We start from the raw sequence: 17,154 nt of genomic DNA, 5'->3' as shown, positions 1-17,154 counted from the left end.
TCATCAACACAAATACATTTCTTTCGTATTTGGTAATTGTTGTTGTGATTCAATTTGTTGTTGTTTATCATCTTTAATGTTATTATCTTGATTACCATTTGTCATTTCAATAATTGACTTTTAGCACAATGAATATTAAAACTGGTAAAAATTCATCAGCTGATGCTGGTCCACGAACTGATAATTGTAATAATTTAGATATATTATTACAACAATTAATAATTGATCATCTGTTGTCTGTGGACTCATGTAGATTCAATTGATGGATTAAATACCCAGTTAGATCAAATTGTCCATACAAATCTTTGGGTTTTAATTTGGAATGTTCTGGTGGTAAACTAGCAACACCAGTTATTGGTATACCAGCTGCAATATTACGTGGTATTTTTTGTACAACAGAATGATAATGTCTTTGTAATGCAACAAGTTCCCATAATGATGTACAATATGCATCACAACATTCTGGTTCATCAAGTTCTGGTTGATAAAAACCATCAGCAGAATTAGCATCAGTATCAAAAAGTCCCTCAATTGATTTTGTTAGCATTATTATTTTAATAATACCAAGTAGCCTCAATGATCCATGATGTTGTAATTGCAATGACATTGGTGCAATTCTCTTGATAAATGCTATTAAACGATTTTGTGTTATTTTTTTTCTACGATTAATCAACACTTGAATTAATATTTCAATGATAATATGACAATCTTGTTGATTTTTCCCAGCATTAATTGATAATAATGAATTTTTATACAAATGTACATAAAATCTGTATGAAACAATATTTAATGCTGGTCCTTGTCCAGACGATATTGTAAATACAGTTTGTATACAATGTAATTGTTCACGTAAACCTAAATTTTTTCTTCCATCAGTGTATTTATGATATTAGCTAAATCTTGATAAAATTTAAGATTAATACAATGTGCAAATTTAGCTAGACCCTCTAAACATTATAGGTAAAACTTGACTATTTGGTGCTTGTTTTAACATTCTAAAATATATTGTAAATACAATACTTGTTATTTCAGTTAATATTTTTTGTTCTTCAACTTTTCAAGCTCTTTTTCAACAGCTTCTAATTTTTTACTTTTTTCACGTTTACTCAATGAAAGTATACGTTGTTGATGGCTCATTAATTTTTTTTGTGTCATTTCATCATCACTTTTTCTATCAAGATCAATATCTTTTATTCTCAATGACTATAATACTTTAACAAGTTCAGTATGAACCAAGTGACCACGTAATTTAATATATTGGTTTAATTTACGAATAATAACAAGTGATTTACCACGTTTATTATCTTTAAATATATTTTTTACACGCTTAAAAACTTTTTCACGAACTGATGGACGTTTATTAACCAAAAATGATACCAAAAAATTAGCTAAATTTGTTGGATAGTTGAAATAAAATATGGATTGTTACTAAAAGATCACTAATACTTGTTTATGTTATTTCAGAGAGAGTTATTTCTGGTAATGTAAATACTCTTCTGTCACCTTTTTTTTTTCCTCAGCTTATGACATGTTACCCATTTTAATTGACGTATTCTATTTTGTATCATTAAATCTTTTTCTCAATCATTTGTTGTTTGTGGACTCATGTAGATAGATTAAATATGATAAATTTGTTATACTTTTAGTACTTGTGTTACTTGTCCAGATGGTAATGTAATATTGCTTGACGGTGGCAATACTTGTAATTGAAATATCTGCATTAAACAAAATTTAATTAAAAAATATATTTCACCAATAATAATAATAATTAAATCTTTATCATTAACAGATAAATTTAATATACCTATTAAATCAGCAATTTCTTGAAGTGTTTTAAAATGAATGTAATTTGTTTCTGGTGATGTTATTGTGTTTTAACCATTGTAGTTATTGCCCAAGATGCCCAACTTGTATTATCATTTAAAAATTCATGTTCACTTGTTATTTCTCCTTTTCTAAATACACAAATATATAATATAAATAATATAAATAATTAAATTAAAATAATACAAATAATAATAGCAATAAATAACATAACATAACACAACATACTTGTAAAATACTTCCCAATCTTGCGGATTTACTGAACGATTACGAAATTCAGCAACAAGTCTTTTTCTTTTTGCTCAACATTACCACCAAGACTTGTTATACCAAGATCAAGACCACCCAATAAATTATCATTATGATGTATTTATTATAAATTATTATTATTATTATTATATTAATTTATTTAGTAAATATATATTGTTTTTATTATATATACCTATAGGTATATATTTTTTTTTTTTTTGACGTTTAACGTGACAGTTCAACGACGTATTCTGGAGGTTATGAAAAATAATAAAATAAAATTCTGCAGTGCAGCCAATATGGCATCACCCTTGTAAAGTTTTATACCATACCAACTGAACGAACAAAATGTAGTCGATTTGAGAAAAACGAAAAGACCGTAAATATCAATTATGCTTTAGATATATATTACTGCAACGGAAAAATCTGATTTTTTTTTTAAAAAAAAGCTCGACATCGATTTATGGGATCATTACCAAACCTCAGCAGCCTCATTCAAGTCTATCATATTTTAATTAAATTTCTAATAGATTCGCGACGGAAGGGGACAAAATATTTGATGTATAATAAGGCACGGTAGTAGTAGTTAATCTCATCTCACACATATTCTCATCACACACATACTTTTCTTTCTCATACTTGACTAGAGGCACTACCGTGCCTCTTGATTAATATTTCATACAATATAAATGAAAATATGTAATCAAAAAGAATTTTTATATTGTTAATTTCACATTGTTCTTTTTTCAAATAAACGAAAAGACCTGTAACGTTTGTTGTGGCGTGTTGCCCGTGTTACCCGTTGAAAATTAAAAATTTTCAATACTTCGGCTAGGGCCATGGTTATCTTAATTTTTCAAATATAATAAAATTATGGTTTTTAAATAATTTCATGGTTTATTGATAATAAAATTATTCAAAAATAAATTTTTATGTTTATTTTTTTTTTTTTTCAAAAAATATTGGAGATAGCAGAAAGAACCCACAATGCGGGCCATAGAGTTTTTTAAGACGCAAAATGAGAGGTCAGTCACATATTTTTTTCAGCCATTAGTCGATTACTTTCAATTCCAATCGAGAGATAACTATTCTTAATTTTGTTAAAGATAAAATAGAGCGCCATTTTTTTTATTTTTTTGGACGGCCATATTTGGAGTTATTTCCAACATGGAGACTTTGTATTAGGCTTAAAAAAAGCGTCTTCAAAAGATCTAGTGCTTTTTGAAAAATTTTTTTCTTTGATCCATACTTTTTGAGGAAAAAAAAAATATGTCTTTTTTTTCAAATTTCAAGGTTTTTATTTTCTGCTTCAAAAACTACTGCTCAGAGCGGAAAAAGTCCACGATGCGGGCGATAAAGTTTTTGAAGACGCATTTTTTGAGCCTAAAACGAAGTCTCTATCTTGATTTTTCTTATAAGTTATTGCTGGCGCCGTTTTTTGCACCATTGAAAAATTTTTGTATAAACGTCTGTCTTTTTTTTATTTAATTGCTTTTCCATTTTAAAGAAATAAAACATGATCAACAACATTTTCCAAAAATCAATTTTTTCATTTTTTTTTCTAAAACTATTATTCACATTATTATTAATTATTAAAATTTTTTTATTACAAAATGCACATAGTATTCACGTTGGTGTTGCCAAATTGAATCATGTACTTACTAGTCCTCTTAAATTTGTGAAAACTTGGCATAAACTTTCCTTGTCTTTAAATGAATCTAGAAACAATCATTATTTTTATTCGGAAATTCTTATTTTTATAAAACCCATTTCATTTGACCCATTTTATACGACCATCTGTGCACACACCTAATGCGACCTCCGGTGGGAGTGTCGAAGTACGGGATATGAATCTGTCTGTAGGAATCCGGATTATCCGCTCGTGGATAAACCCCTTAGACCAGACCTCTAATTATTTTCGGGAGCGCGAGATCTGCCAAATCTCGTTACAATATATAAGCTTATATAAAATTATATATATTTTTCATATAAATTTTGTAAAAAATTTTATCACATTTCTCCTCCCCCATCCCCCCCCCCCGCAATGGATTGATTTTATTAAAAAACTTACTTAAATTTTAATTAAAAAAAATTTTAACTAATCTTTTATCGGGATTTAAGGCCAGAAATCTTATGACAGATTATTCTAAAAATATACATTGTAACGAAATTTATTGTTTCGCCGGTTTTCGAAAAAAATAATTAATAGGAGTTGACTGTTAATAATTCTAAGGATCACTGCTTAAACTCTGTGAAGGGTCAAGTCTGCTACGAGTGGTGTCAGTGTGGCACATGTTTCGTAGGTATTCAAGGTCCCGTAGTAGGCTTGATACGTTAAACTTCGACCTGCGCTAGTCTTTCCCTCCATCTGTCGAAAAAACGAACTCTTCGAAGGCTACGGGCTGGATCGTATACCTATTCGTGTTGCAGGCTAAGAAAGCGTGCTGTGCATGTCCGAGACAATAGGTGGAAGAGCGCGTGAGTGGGGGATCAGAGGACTCACAGTAGCTTAGCACTTAACGCTGTCGTGAAGCTTAACTTGTCTGGCTCTCGACCGATCACTACCTTCTCTTGACTGGCTCTCTATGGTTCACTACTGGTTCTCTCGACATCGTTTGGATATCTCGTGAAGGCTCTCTAGGTATCGGGAGTTAAGTCCTGGTGAAACTCTGTCCGAATTTCCAATGACAGACTAATACTAATCATCACGCTATATGGTTCTCTTATTATAATAATAATTATTATTATATTCTCGCTTCGCAATGTGTATGTGATGGTTAGACCATTATCACACATAACTGTGTATGTGTGAGTTCACGAATGGATTGCCGTAAATAATAACAATAATAATAATAATATTGAGATGTACTATTATTGCAATAGCAACGTATGGGTAAGACCAGGTCACGATGGCTCGTTGTATGGTTCCCTATACAAAATACTTATTTCACGTGTAGAATTTTTGCTCCTACACTTATGATACTTGTGACGTCAGTATTTTCCTATAGTATAGTCGCAATGTAATATAGGCGTATGTAACACACTGTACTTGGTTCACGATAGTTCTCTCAGGTTTGGTTACGTATTTCATAATCCAATCAGGTGAACCACGCCCCTCTACCATTTCTAAGACTGAGTTAGGTTCTCGTATTTGTTCTTGTGACTCCTACGGTTGTTGGCTTCCGAGATAACCAACATGGCTCCTCCCGGTGATTTTGAGGAAGATAGTGAGAATTCCTCGTTGCTAACCTTGGCCGATAGTTCTCGCCGTGCAAGTCAGAAAATCAGTTAAAATATATGGAGTATGCTATTTCTCAATTCTTTTACTTTGCGGTTTTAATCACAATTCTATTACTGACTTTTATTCATATATATATATAGATTTTCAATTTTAACATCTCTTCGTTCATATTTGTATGAAAAAAAAAGATAAAATCGATATTAAAACCGCAAGTAAAAGAATTGAGAAAAGTCATATTTTTTGTCCGGCGTTGCACATTTTTTTTTGAGATGTATATGATATACTGATCCAGGTCTTTTGTATGTCTACTATATGGCGTTCAATCAATACAAGAACTTAGAAAAATTTCATCTGCTATTCCAATATAAACGTGATACTTTTATTTTAGTTTGAATCAAGTTTATAGTTTGATTTTTCAATTTGACACAAAAAATTATTACATTATTCTCAACATTTATTATTAAAAAATATCATCACTTTGAGATTTCGATATTTATAAAGTAAGTTCAACAATTTTAATTAAAAAGTACAATTCATTTATTTTGATTACACAATATTAAAATAGATATAAAAATGATTTTTGATTTATTCTTTGTTCTCCAAATTTATTTAGTCATTCTCTGAAAAATCAACAGGCCCAATAATGTATTGAAATTTTTTTGTAGAACACTCAATTTCTATATTAAAACACACAGTTATCAAAATAATAATTTCAACAATATCAAATTCATTCAATAATGCTATTAATTCATTGATGTAAGAAAATTTATTCCCTAGAGCGTTGAATCGAGAATCTACATTACATATTTGTATTACTGCAGAATATTCTGATCCACATTCCGGGGGGCAAAAAGACGTGCACTAACAGTTCGACGTTTGTAAAAAACAATAGACCAGACCATATCTCATTTAGTTTCCAACCTGATATTTGACTATTCCTGATTTCATTAATCTACAGAATTAAAAAAAATTTAAATAAAATGTACTTAAAAATTTGACATTCAAAAACGGAAATAATAAATCAAATAAAATAAAACAAATGACGGTAAATAATGAAATTAGTATTAGTACTTTCTTTTTTTTTCATAAACTTTATTTTATTATTAGTTCTTTTTCTTTTAAATAGTTTCTTCTTTTTTTTAAATTCGGGCACAATAATATTCGGACGAAATGCATTCGGGCAAAAAGCATTCGGGCAAACAGATTTTCGGGAAAAAGGTCATTTGGGAAAAAGGCCGTTCGGGAAAACCAATTCGGGAAAAATACCGTGAATCACAGAAAGGTTTACATTGGGAATACCTTGAAATATAGATCTCAGCTTATGAACCACATTACGTGATATAAATGAATTTTTACCCATTGAACCATAAGCAAGTTGAAATTCTATGATTTTTATATTTTTGTACTATCTGTCAGCTTTTGACAAAAATTTAAAACAATACTATCAGCAACAAGATTTTTAAAAAGTCCTGGTAAACCCACGAAATATGACAAACCAGTTAATTTTTGTAAGCCTGAAAATCTTGTCCCCAAAAAACAGTGTACTTAATTGATTATTTATAATTTTAAAGCTATACACGGACAAAAAAATATATGAAATTTTTATATACAGTATATGGAAGTTGCACCAAATCTGCTGGTATATGGAAATTTCATACAGTACATATAAAAAAATCATATATTCGGAATTTTTTAGCTCGAAGCTAGTATATGAAAAATTCATATACTGTATATGGAAATTTCATATGCAGTATATGAGAATTTCATATACTGCATATGAAAAATTCTATTAGTACAATATATATTAAAAAACAATTAATTTTTTAAATTTAAATTATATAGGATGGTATAAATTTACTAAATTTTTTTTCACTTGTCTACCATTTTTTATAATTTGTTTAATAACTATTGAATTATAATTTTATTACAAATATTTCAACAAATAGAATAGAAATACGAACATGATTACCTTCTTTATCTAATCTTCTGTGATTTAATGTTTTTTGAATCCAAGTTTTAATAACGTAGATTAGAAAGCTTTTACCTGTTTCACCTTCTCCACTAATATAAATTTTTGAAGGTTCATCTTTATCATCCGTAAAAACATCAGTCACTTTCTGGAAGACTCCTAGCTGATCAGCATTCAACTCACTGATCAATTCATCTAAATCAACTTCTTCTTCTGCATCTGCATTACCAATATCTTTAAAATTTTTCATCGCTTCATTAGCAGCTTTTTCCGTAATATCATCTATTATTGGATCTTCTAGTTGATTCTTAGGTTTATTTCCGATAATTTCATTTTCTTTTTTTCAGTTAGTTTTTGCATATGATCTAATCCTTCTTAAAAATCATCTAGACGCTTGTAATAATTACATGCTTCTTGAAATTCATCTTTTTTAGCATTAAATGAATCAGCGAATGTCTCAAAACCATCTTTCAATTCATCAGTGTTTCTGCAAAGATTAAATAAAAATAGTAATGAAAAGTAAAAGTCTTCAGGGTGGGTTTTTATATTGTATATCCAATGATGGATTAAATAGCCTCGAGATCGTTTCTTGACCCATAATGAAGGTTTCTCTTGATCATTGATTTTAAGTGTATAATACTCGACTTTATCAAACACAGGCTCAGATCTAACAACGTCCCACTCTTTGCAAAACTCATATAGACAAAGGTTTTCCAAAACAACAGGACGTGAAGGATAATGGTCATCAATTAAAGACGGGGCGAAAATATCGGTTGATTCTTCATCCATTGTTTTAATTTCTTCAAACGGTTTCACTTTACGCCCTCTGATTCGTCTCACACTCAACCATTTTATTGTTGTATTACTATCAGTTCCACTCAAAGAAGTTCCTAATAATGTATCTGCTGCTTCAAGAACTCCAATTTCTCTATTATTTAAACTCTGAAAAGCAAACTTCCATGATCTGGTGAGCAATGATGCTGTGGAGATAATATCATTGACCATTGCTTGAGTTTTTAATCGCTCATGTTTCATTTTGATGAGTCGTTAGCCTACGATGCAATAATGGCGACAAATTTTTATTTGGCATTCTGCAAGTCACATACTGTTTGAGAAACTCTGACATACATGTAAAGCGGCAGCACACTCAAAATACTAAGTCAAACACACACATACATACACACACACACTGACAGCTGGTCGGCCGGCAACAGTCAGTTAGTTTCACGTTTCACACAAAGCAACACGCTTAAGTTACGTACACAGACTTTATACACGTATTACTTCATAAACCTAATTCAGTTACACACAAAGTTACACAGAACATATCAAACAAATTACGTCAGATCAATAATATCGAGCGTAAATCAGCTTTGAGATCGTTCACAAACCACAGACTAAGTGCCAAGATTAATACAATCTACGGCACATGTGATACGTTATTTCATCTTACACTTATTATTATTTTAAACAACGACAATACTTATAAAATGTACATAAACCTCAGTTATATTAAATAACAGTGTTAAACAGTTTTCTTTACTTAAAAACGGATGTTCTTATTCAATGCCTATAACTATTCCTATTCCTGTTTCACAATCATACAGTTCAACAAGTCTCAAACATTTTGGTCCTTCGAGCCGGATTTTAGTCATTGAATAATAAAAGTGAAAGACATTGTTTAAATAGTTTTGTGCATATCAGTGAGTGTTGTTGTGTTTTTCATCAAGAAAGGTTAATTTGAAAAAAGAAATTCATTGGTTAGAAAGTGCCGAAAATCGCATAAGCAGTCATTCAACCGGTGGTCGTGTTCGCTTACAAGACTATCAGAAAGCAGCGAGTGTTAAAATCGCGTGCGTAACTTACTTAGTAATTTACGTGGTTATTTACAGTTTTATACGTGACACGGACACAGTGAGTATTTACCCGTAAAATTACCATGCTCCATAGTAACATTGTATAATACGTGATTATTACTAGGTTTTCTACTTGACAATAATACTTCGAGTATCGTACAGTAGATTATCAAAGTTATAGTGGCACTAGTGACTTATTTAGTGACAATCAAGTGTAACTTAGTTTGGTGACAAAATTTGAGTTTCAAATATTGCCAGTGACACAGTAACACATCAGACAGTCTAAATTCATTATTTTGACAATATTATTCTTAATTTAAGACAAGTCCGAAATCAGTTACGAGTTTATCAGTTGACAGCTTAAGTTTCATTACAAGTACACTTCAGTGACAAAATTATTTCAGAAATTAAGTGAAATTCCAGTGACACAAGTTACACTTAGTCTATCATCATGTCTGTAGTAGACAGCTCAGAGAGCATTGAGATTCCAAAGGATCAGCCTGAAAAACCATTCCTTAGACTCAACTCCAATCCAGGATCTGTCAATTCTGTGAGAAGTGAATCTGCTGCAGACAAACCCAGAAACACGCGAACAAGAAGTAACACTTCAAAGTTGTCTCCGGATCTTGTTTTAAATGTTAGCTTACAAAACGCAAGAATTGATGCACTAGAATCATTCTTTCATGAATACGAGTTAAATCAGGATCATGTAGTATATTTAGAGATAGTTGATACTATTCAACAAGCAAACGATATTCATGAGGAGTGAGCACAAACTTCTCGTGTCAAAATGGCCTGCATGTTTGATTAATCATGACTATATTAAGTCAGACTGTCAAAAACTAGAGCGAAATATATATAACAAATTAAACCGTATGTTAAGACGTGCTGAAGAACGATTAAAGCCAGTTCCACAGGTTGTACCTGCAGCAGCCGCTTCAGCTCAAACACCAGTCACACAACAAGCAAGATTACCTGAAATAAAGTTACCTAGTTTTTCTGGTGAATACAAAAATTGGCCACACTTTAAAGCAGTGTATCAAGACATGGTTATGAAACGTCAAGATATCTCAGAAACAACAAAGTTACACTATTTGAAAACGGCTGTTGCTAAAACACCAGCTGATATAATTAGTAACATAACACCGTCTGAAGGCAGCTTAGAAACAGCTTGGTCATTGTTAACTAGACAGTTTGAAAACAACCGTCTTATTGCACAGTCACACATTGATCGTCTATGTTCATTACCAAAGTGTAAACCTCGACATGCTGCGTCACTTCACTCAAACGTAAACACAGTCAGAGAAGCTCGCGAGAGTCTGAAGTTGTTAAAGATCAGCTCAGTCTCTGAATGTATCTTGGCCAACACACTTGTACAATCAATGGATGAAGATTCACGTGAAAAATGGGGTAATCTTCTTGGTGACACTACAGATTATCCAACTGTGGATCAAGTTCTTGAATTTATGTCTACTCGAGCCAGAACATTAGACGGAATGGGCAGTACACCTCAGCAAACATCAGCCACAAACAAGCCAGTTACAACAAGGCGAGCCAACGCACATGCTAGTACCACAAGAGCTCCAAGTGTCAGTCCAACTACGTGGGTTTGTGACGCTTGTGATAAGAATCATCATATCTCAATGTGTCAAACATTCAATGATATGAATCCTGATTACCGTTTACGGACAGTTCGTGACAAGGCACTTTGTATTTATTGCCTCTCAAGACACAGCTCAAAAAATTGTCGCAGTAAAAAACGTTGTGGTGTCAATCAATGTGAACACTATCACCACAAAATGTTACGCGGTGGTGATTTGAATATTGTCTTTCAGAGACAGCCAATCGCCAGTTTAACGGACAAACGTAAAGATACACGATCAAATGAACGAAAATCATCTTCTTCTACATCTGAAACACAATGAGAAGATGGTACAATTGTCGACCAGTCACACACAGAATTTTCAAGCCAGTTACACACAAAAGTTTTAAGCGAGTCACACACAAAAGATCCTAGCCAGTCACACACAAACGATTACAGCCAGTCAAACAAAACGAGACAGTGTTTACATAGTCTAGGTCAGTCAGTATTATTAGCAACTGCCATGGCTATTGTATCTACTGAAACTCAACGATATCCAGTTAGACTATTAATTGACACTGGATTAGAACTGTCATTCGTTACAGATTCACTTGTTCACAATCTTCAGTTATCACGTACGAGATTATCAATTGAAATTTATGGTATTGGAGGAAAAAACGCCTCTAAAACTAGAGGCAAAGTTTCTGTCAAACTTGAAAGTAAATACAGAAAAATCTCAGTCACAATTGATACACACATATTAACAAAGATCACTACACTAATACCAGCAGTTGATATCAGAGCCGACTTACAAGATTGGCCTCATATCAACAAACTAAAGTTAGCAGATCCACAGTTCTTAAAATCACAAAGCATCGATATAATAATCGGAGCCGATTATTATGGTTCCATAATTAAGCCTAACATTATCAAACACAGTGACACCGAACCAGTTGCACAACTATCAGTGTTTGGTTGGCTCATACTGGGACCAATATCCATCCAGAAAGATGATTATCTTGATCACTGCAGCGAATCAATAATATTCGAGCAGGAACGAGGTAGTTATCATACACAAGTCACACAAAATTGTCAAAGGATGACCCAGAGTCATCTGTCAGGATCAATAATATCCAATCAGAACCTTGACAACTTGTTAACACGATTTTGGGAACAAGAAGAAATTCAAGCAGTAAAACTTAACAGTTACACACAAGAAGAACAAGATTGTGAACAACACTTTAAAAACACACATTCACGAGACGAAACGGGAAGATACATTGTTCGTCTACCAGTAAATAAATCTAGTACAGTGTTAGGAAGCTCGTATTTACCGGCACACAAATGTCTTCAAAGAATAATCAAGAGACTAGAAAAGGACACTACCTACAAAGAATTGTATCTGAATTTTATGGAAGAATACGAAGAACTTGGTCACATGCGCAGAGTGCCAGATAAAATAAATAACACACGAGCACACTATTATCTTCCTCATCATGGAGTTTTAAGACCATCAAGTACCACAACGAAACTCAGAGTTGTATTCAACGGATCCTGTAACACAGACACGAATAAGTCTCTTAATGACATCATGCATGCTGGGCCAAATTTATTGCTCAACATTGCTGATGTCTTATTGTGGATCAGATCCTTCAAGCACTTATTCTCTACCGACATCACAAAGATGTTCCGCCAAATCAAAGTTCACGAAGAAGACTGGGATCTTCAACGTATTTTATGGACAGATCAACACGGTAACGAGCAACCGTACCAGCTCACTACAGTTACATATGGTACAAAAGCTGCTCCATATCTTGCTAACAAAACACTAATTCAGCTCACAGAAGACGAAGGTACTAATTTTCCATTAGCGGTCACACCAATATTAAAAGGTAGATACGTTGACGATATCTTTGGTGGTGCAGATACTATGGAGGAATTAATGGAAATTGTAACACAACTAACTGCTTTATGCATGGCGGGTGGTTTTCCACTTGCAAAATGGCATTTTACGTCACACCATGAAAATTCTCAAGAAACAAATCAACGTACCACAACAATGTTTGACAATTGTGAAACCAAAATACTCAGTATCAACTGGTCACCGACTATCGACCAATTCAGTTTCACGTTTACAGAGTCACAACACAATAGAGCCTACACGAAACGTCTAATATTGTCGGAAGTTGCGACAATATTTGACCCATTAGGTTTTGTATCACCGGTCATAATAAGAGCTAAGATTTTGTTACAAGAGCTCTGGTTAAACAAATTGGGTTGGGATGACACATTACCAACAACAATAAGCACAGCTTGGGAAACAATCAGGAAGGAAATGAAAAGTCTGACGAGACTCTTCATACCCAGGTGGTTCAATACGAAGTCAGACACAGTTATTGATCTACATGGATTTTCTGATGCTTCACAGTTAGCGATGGCTGCAGCCATCTATCTAACAGTTTACACACCGTCCAACGGCGCCGAGACCACATTAGTATGCTCAAAAACTAAAGTAGCACCACTTAAACGGATCACAATTCCAAGACTGGAATTAACAGCAGCGCTGCTATTGGCCAAATTAGTTACACACACACAGACACAACTGCAGTTTAAAATTAGAAGCATACATCTTTGGACGGATTCAACCGTAACACTAACATAGATTAAGTCACACCCGTCTCGCTGGAAAGAATTTGTCCGTAATAGAGTAACACAAATACAAGAAATGACCGAACATGCACACTGGCGACATATTCCAGGCACACAAAATCCAGCAGACTGTGCCTCACGAGGCATCACCACAAAACAGTTAGAAGAGAGTAACTTATGGTGGAATGGACCGCCATGGTTACGTCTATCTGAAGATCACTGGCCAAAACAGAAACACGAAGCCGACGAGTTATGCGAACAAGAGGCTCGTCCTGGTATCACGTTAGTTGCAACGCAAGCTGAGAAAGATTATTCTTGGCAATTAGTACACAAGTATTCATCATGGACAAAGTTACTTAGAATCACGTCCCACGTTATAAGATTTATTTCTTTGCTTAAAAGAAAGCCAGTTCAACAACACCAATCCATAATGGAAGCTAAAAAATACTGGATAAGAACAACGCAGTCAATTTTCTTTAGTCCAGAAATAAATGCACTCCAGAAAAACGTAAAACTTTCTCCAGCTCACCAATTCAACAAGCTTACAGCATTTATTGACTCTGAAGGAATAATACGAGTTGGTGGTAGATTAGAAAATTCTCCGTTAAACTACGAAAGTAAACATCAAGCAATTCTACCACGAGTATCACGTGTAACACAACTAATAATTGACCACGCACACAACTTGACACTCCATGGTGGTACTCAATTAACTCTTGGTCATATTCGCCAAAGTTATTGGATCATTGGGGGCAGATCAAGTGTTAAGTCTCACGTGCTCAAATGTGTAGTGTGTTCTCGACAGAGGGGGATCCGTGCCCAGCAACAGATGGGCCAACTACCTCCCTCCAGAGTTACACCTGCACGAGCTTTTACACACACAGGCGTCGATTATGCAGGACCACTTACACTGAAAACATGGAAAGGACGAGGTGCAAAAATAGTTAAAGGATGGATATGTGCATTCGTCTGCATGACAACTTCAGCAGCTCACTTGGAAGTTGTTTCAGACTATTCAACAGAGGGCTTTTTAGCCATTTTCAAACGATTTACGTCACGAAGAGGAATTCCTGCACACATATACTCCGACTGTGGCACTAATTTCGTCGGCGCAGATCGTGAATTAAAAAAGTTATTCACTCAGCACACAAAAGAAAATGAATCGATTCACACAGTGACACTAGAACACGCAATACAGTGGCATTTCAATCCTCCAGCAGCACCACATATGGGTGGAAAATGGGAGGCCCTGATCAAGTCTACCGAGTTTCATCTTAAACGTACTGTTGGGGATGCAAAGCTTACTTATGAAGAGGCAGTAACACTTTTAGCTCAGATAGAAGCTATATTAAATTCAAGGCCACTAGAACCACTCAGTGATGATCCAACAGATCTAATGACACTAACACCTGGTCATTTTTTGATAGGCTCATCACTTAATTCAGTACCAGAACACAGCTTGTTAGATTTAAAAACTAACAGGCTATCCAGATGGCAATTCATCCAGCAACAAGTACAACAATTCTGGAAACAATGGTCAACTCAGTATCTCCATAGACAACAATCTATCTCGAAATGGCATCATAGTAACAACAACATATTAATTGGTTCTTTAGTTCTTATTTCAGACGAACGAACTCCACCAGGTACCTGGCCATTAGCCAGAGTAACACGTCTATTTCCAGGAGCAGATGGTCACACGCGAGTGGTAGAACTGAAAACCGCTACAACAACATTAACCAGACCTATAGCCAAGCTGGTCATTCTTTACACACCAAGTACAACATAAATCAGCAAATTACTTGCTGATGGCGGGCGGAATGTTTGAGAAACTCTGACATACATGTAAATTACGTCAGATCAATAATATCGAGCGTAAATCAGCTTTGAGATCGTTCACAAACCACAGACTAAGTGCCAAGATTAATACAATCTACGGCACATGTGATACGTTATTTCATCTTACACTTATTATTATTTTAAACAACGACAATACTTATAAAATGTACATAAACCTCAGTTATATTAAATAACAGTGTTAAACAGTTTTCTTTACTTAAAAACGGATGTTCTTATTCAATGCCTACAACTATTCCTATTCCTGTTTCACAATCATACAGTTCAACAAGTCTCAAACACATACTTTTGGATAAACTCAACTATTTCTTCAATTTCGTTTGCACCTATCATAGGCGCATTATCAACCCATAATAATATATGGAAATGTTAAATACCACGGCCTTGATATTCTCGTCGCCAAAAATAATGAGTAATTTTTCCAAGTGGATTACGTTCTGAGTAAGGAAATCTAACATGGCATGAAATTTTTGATCCATGTAGCGAGAAACTGACACAGGATCTGCAGCAATTACTTGACCCGGTAACATCTTGTCTAAGAATAGAGCATTAATTTCACGAACATATTGAATCAAATCATCACATAAATACTCTGCTGGACTTAGAGTAAGAAACCATGTAGCCAGACCATATTCTCTTATCATACACCCAAGATTATTCCTTGGCTTTTTCCAAAATTGTTTTGTGTTTTGGGAGACGCCCAAATATAGAGCTCAATTCACTTTCTAACTCACCCTCTCTTAATCTGTTTAAATAATTTTTTACAGTATAACTGTCACGTGGATTTGTAACATTTAACATGTGATAAATTTCTGAGTTAAATTTTCGGAAACTATCATTTTGTAATAAATAAAATATATATTGCTGGCCATATATTCAAAATTTGATCATTTAATTTTGAATTGTTCAAGGAATCATAAATATGAATCAAATCACCATCGTAATAACTACATATCCAATGGCCACCGGCGTTCTTATTAGAAATATCTAAAGCTACTGTATGTAAGATTTGTGTTCCGTCGGACGACGGCTTCTCAAATAGTTTCTAATATTTTGGCAGCATGACTGATTGAGAGACACGACTGTAGAGAAGCCCCACGGTGTAAAATAGACTAAAAAAATTAAATAGAGACCTTTGAGGTCACTGCCAGGTAAACTAAGGGTTGTAACCCAAGGTGAAAAGACAAATTCATAAGAAAAATAAATGGCTTGAGCGCTCTTGCCTTAAATTCCTGGCGTCGACATCTCAAAGGGATGTCGACAAGCAACAGAGAGAAAGCGTGCAAATGCGGCACATGTTGTACAAACATTGCAAGGAGTTCGGGGCCTCGGATAACCTTGGTCACCCAGACAACTTCTTGCAATAGTATAAACTAAACAGATTTTTTCTCTCTTTTGTGTTCAAAAGAAATAGATTTCTCACCACTCATTGAAAATGGGAAGAAGTTCACCATAAGGGTACGAAAAAATAGGCATTCGGTTACTAACGTTCTCTGCAGTAACATCTCAATTACTCAGCAGCCAAAATATAAAATTATATAATTCATATACATTAAAATAGTTGTTAATCATCATAACATATTCACTCACATTCATACAATACAAACAATAAACAAATTACATTTCAAAGATATCCAGGAAGTGTCTTTTAATTAATATACCTCCATTTCAATTTGAATATGTTTTCTATTAGCCGGTATTTGTACTACGAGATCAACATGTTGGAAAGCCCAACAGCGTATAAACTCATAATTGAATTTTTCATGCAATAAATTGGCGAAAAGCCATGAATCATAACTTGAAACGATTCTACTATCGAATTCGAATTCATCGAAGTCAGACATTTTTTTTCTAGTTGAAAAAATTATATGTATATAAAAAGAATTACGACTTAAATTTTTTAATATATATTCAATATATATTTAAT

The 17,154-nt window shown here is 33.7% G+C and overlaps 3 protein-coding genes and 1 pseudogene across 3 annotated transcripts; 3 read left to right on the top strand and 1 right to left on the bottom strand.

The window, feature by feature from the left end:
* Window positions 1–226: 226 nt before the first annotated feature.
* LOC122856406 lies at window positions 227–8,318 on the bottom strand (annotated as a pseudogene).
* Window positions 8,319–10,014: 1,696 nt separating this feature from the next.
* Window positions 10,015–11,064, top strand: LOC122856405. The gene has a single exon (XM_044158076.1). The coding sequence runs from the start codon at window positions 10,015–10,017 to the stop codon at window positions 11,062–11,064; it is 1,050 nt and encodes a 349-aa protein (XP_044014011.1).
* Window positions 11,065–11,244: 180 nt separating this feature from the next.
* On the top strand, window positions 11,245–13,383 carry LOC122856403. The gene has a single exon (XM_044158075.1). The coding sequence runs from the start codon at window positions 11,245–11,247 to the stop codon at window positions 13,381–13,383; it is 2,139 nt and encodes a 712-aa protein (XP_044014010.1).
* Window positions 13,384–13,446: 63 nt separating this feature from the next.
* Window positions 13,447–15,159, top strand: LOC122856402. Its single transcript, XM_044158074.1, has one exon. The coding sequence runs from the start codon at window positions 13,447–13,449 to the stop codon at window positions 15,157–15,159; it is 1,713 nt and encodes a 570-aa protein (XP_044014009.1).
* The last annotated feature ends 1,995 nt before the right edge of the window (window positions 15,160–17,154 follow it).

Source organism: Aphidius gifuensis, linkage group LG5 (assembly GCF_014905175.1).
Source record: "Aphidius gifuensis isolate YNYX2018 linkage group LG5, ASM1490517v1, whole genome shotgun sequence".
NCBI classification, from domain to species: Eukaryota; Metazoa; Arthropoda; class Insecta; order Hymenoptera; family Braconidae; genus Aphidius; species Aphidius gifuensis.
Note: the sequence above shows the minus strand (reverse complement) of the source record. Positions and strands in the feature narration are given on the sequence as shown.

Excerpts from the sequence above, each read along its gene's own strand:
- LOC122856405 (XM_044158076.1), top strand. The coding sequence starts at position 10,015 with ATGTTAAGACGTGCTGAAGAACGATTAAAGCCAGTTCCACAGGTTGTA.
- LOC122856402 (XM_044158074.1), top strand. The coding sequence starts at position 13,447 with ATGACCGAACATGCACACTGGCGACATATTCCAGGCACACAAAATCCA.
- LOC122856403 (XM_044158075.1), top strand. The coding sequence starts at position 11,245 with ATGGCTATTGTATCTACTGAAACTCAACGATATCCAGTTAGACTATTA.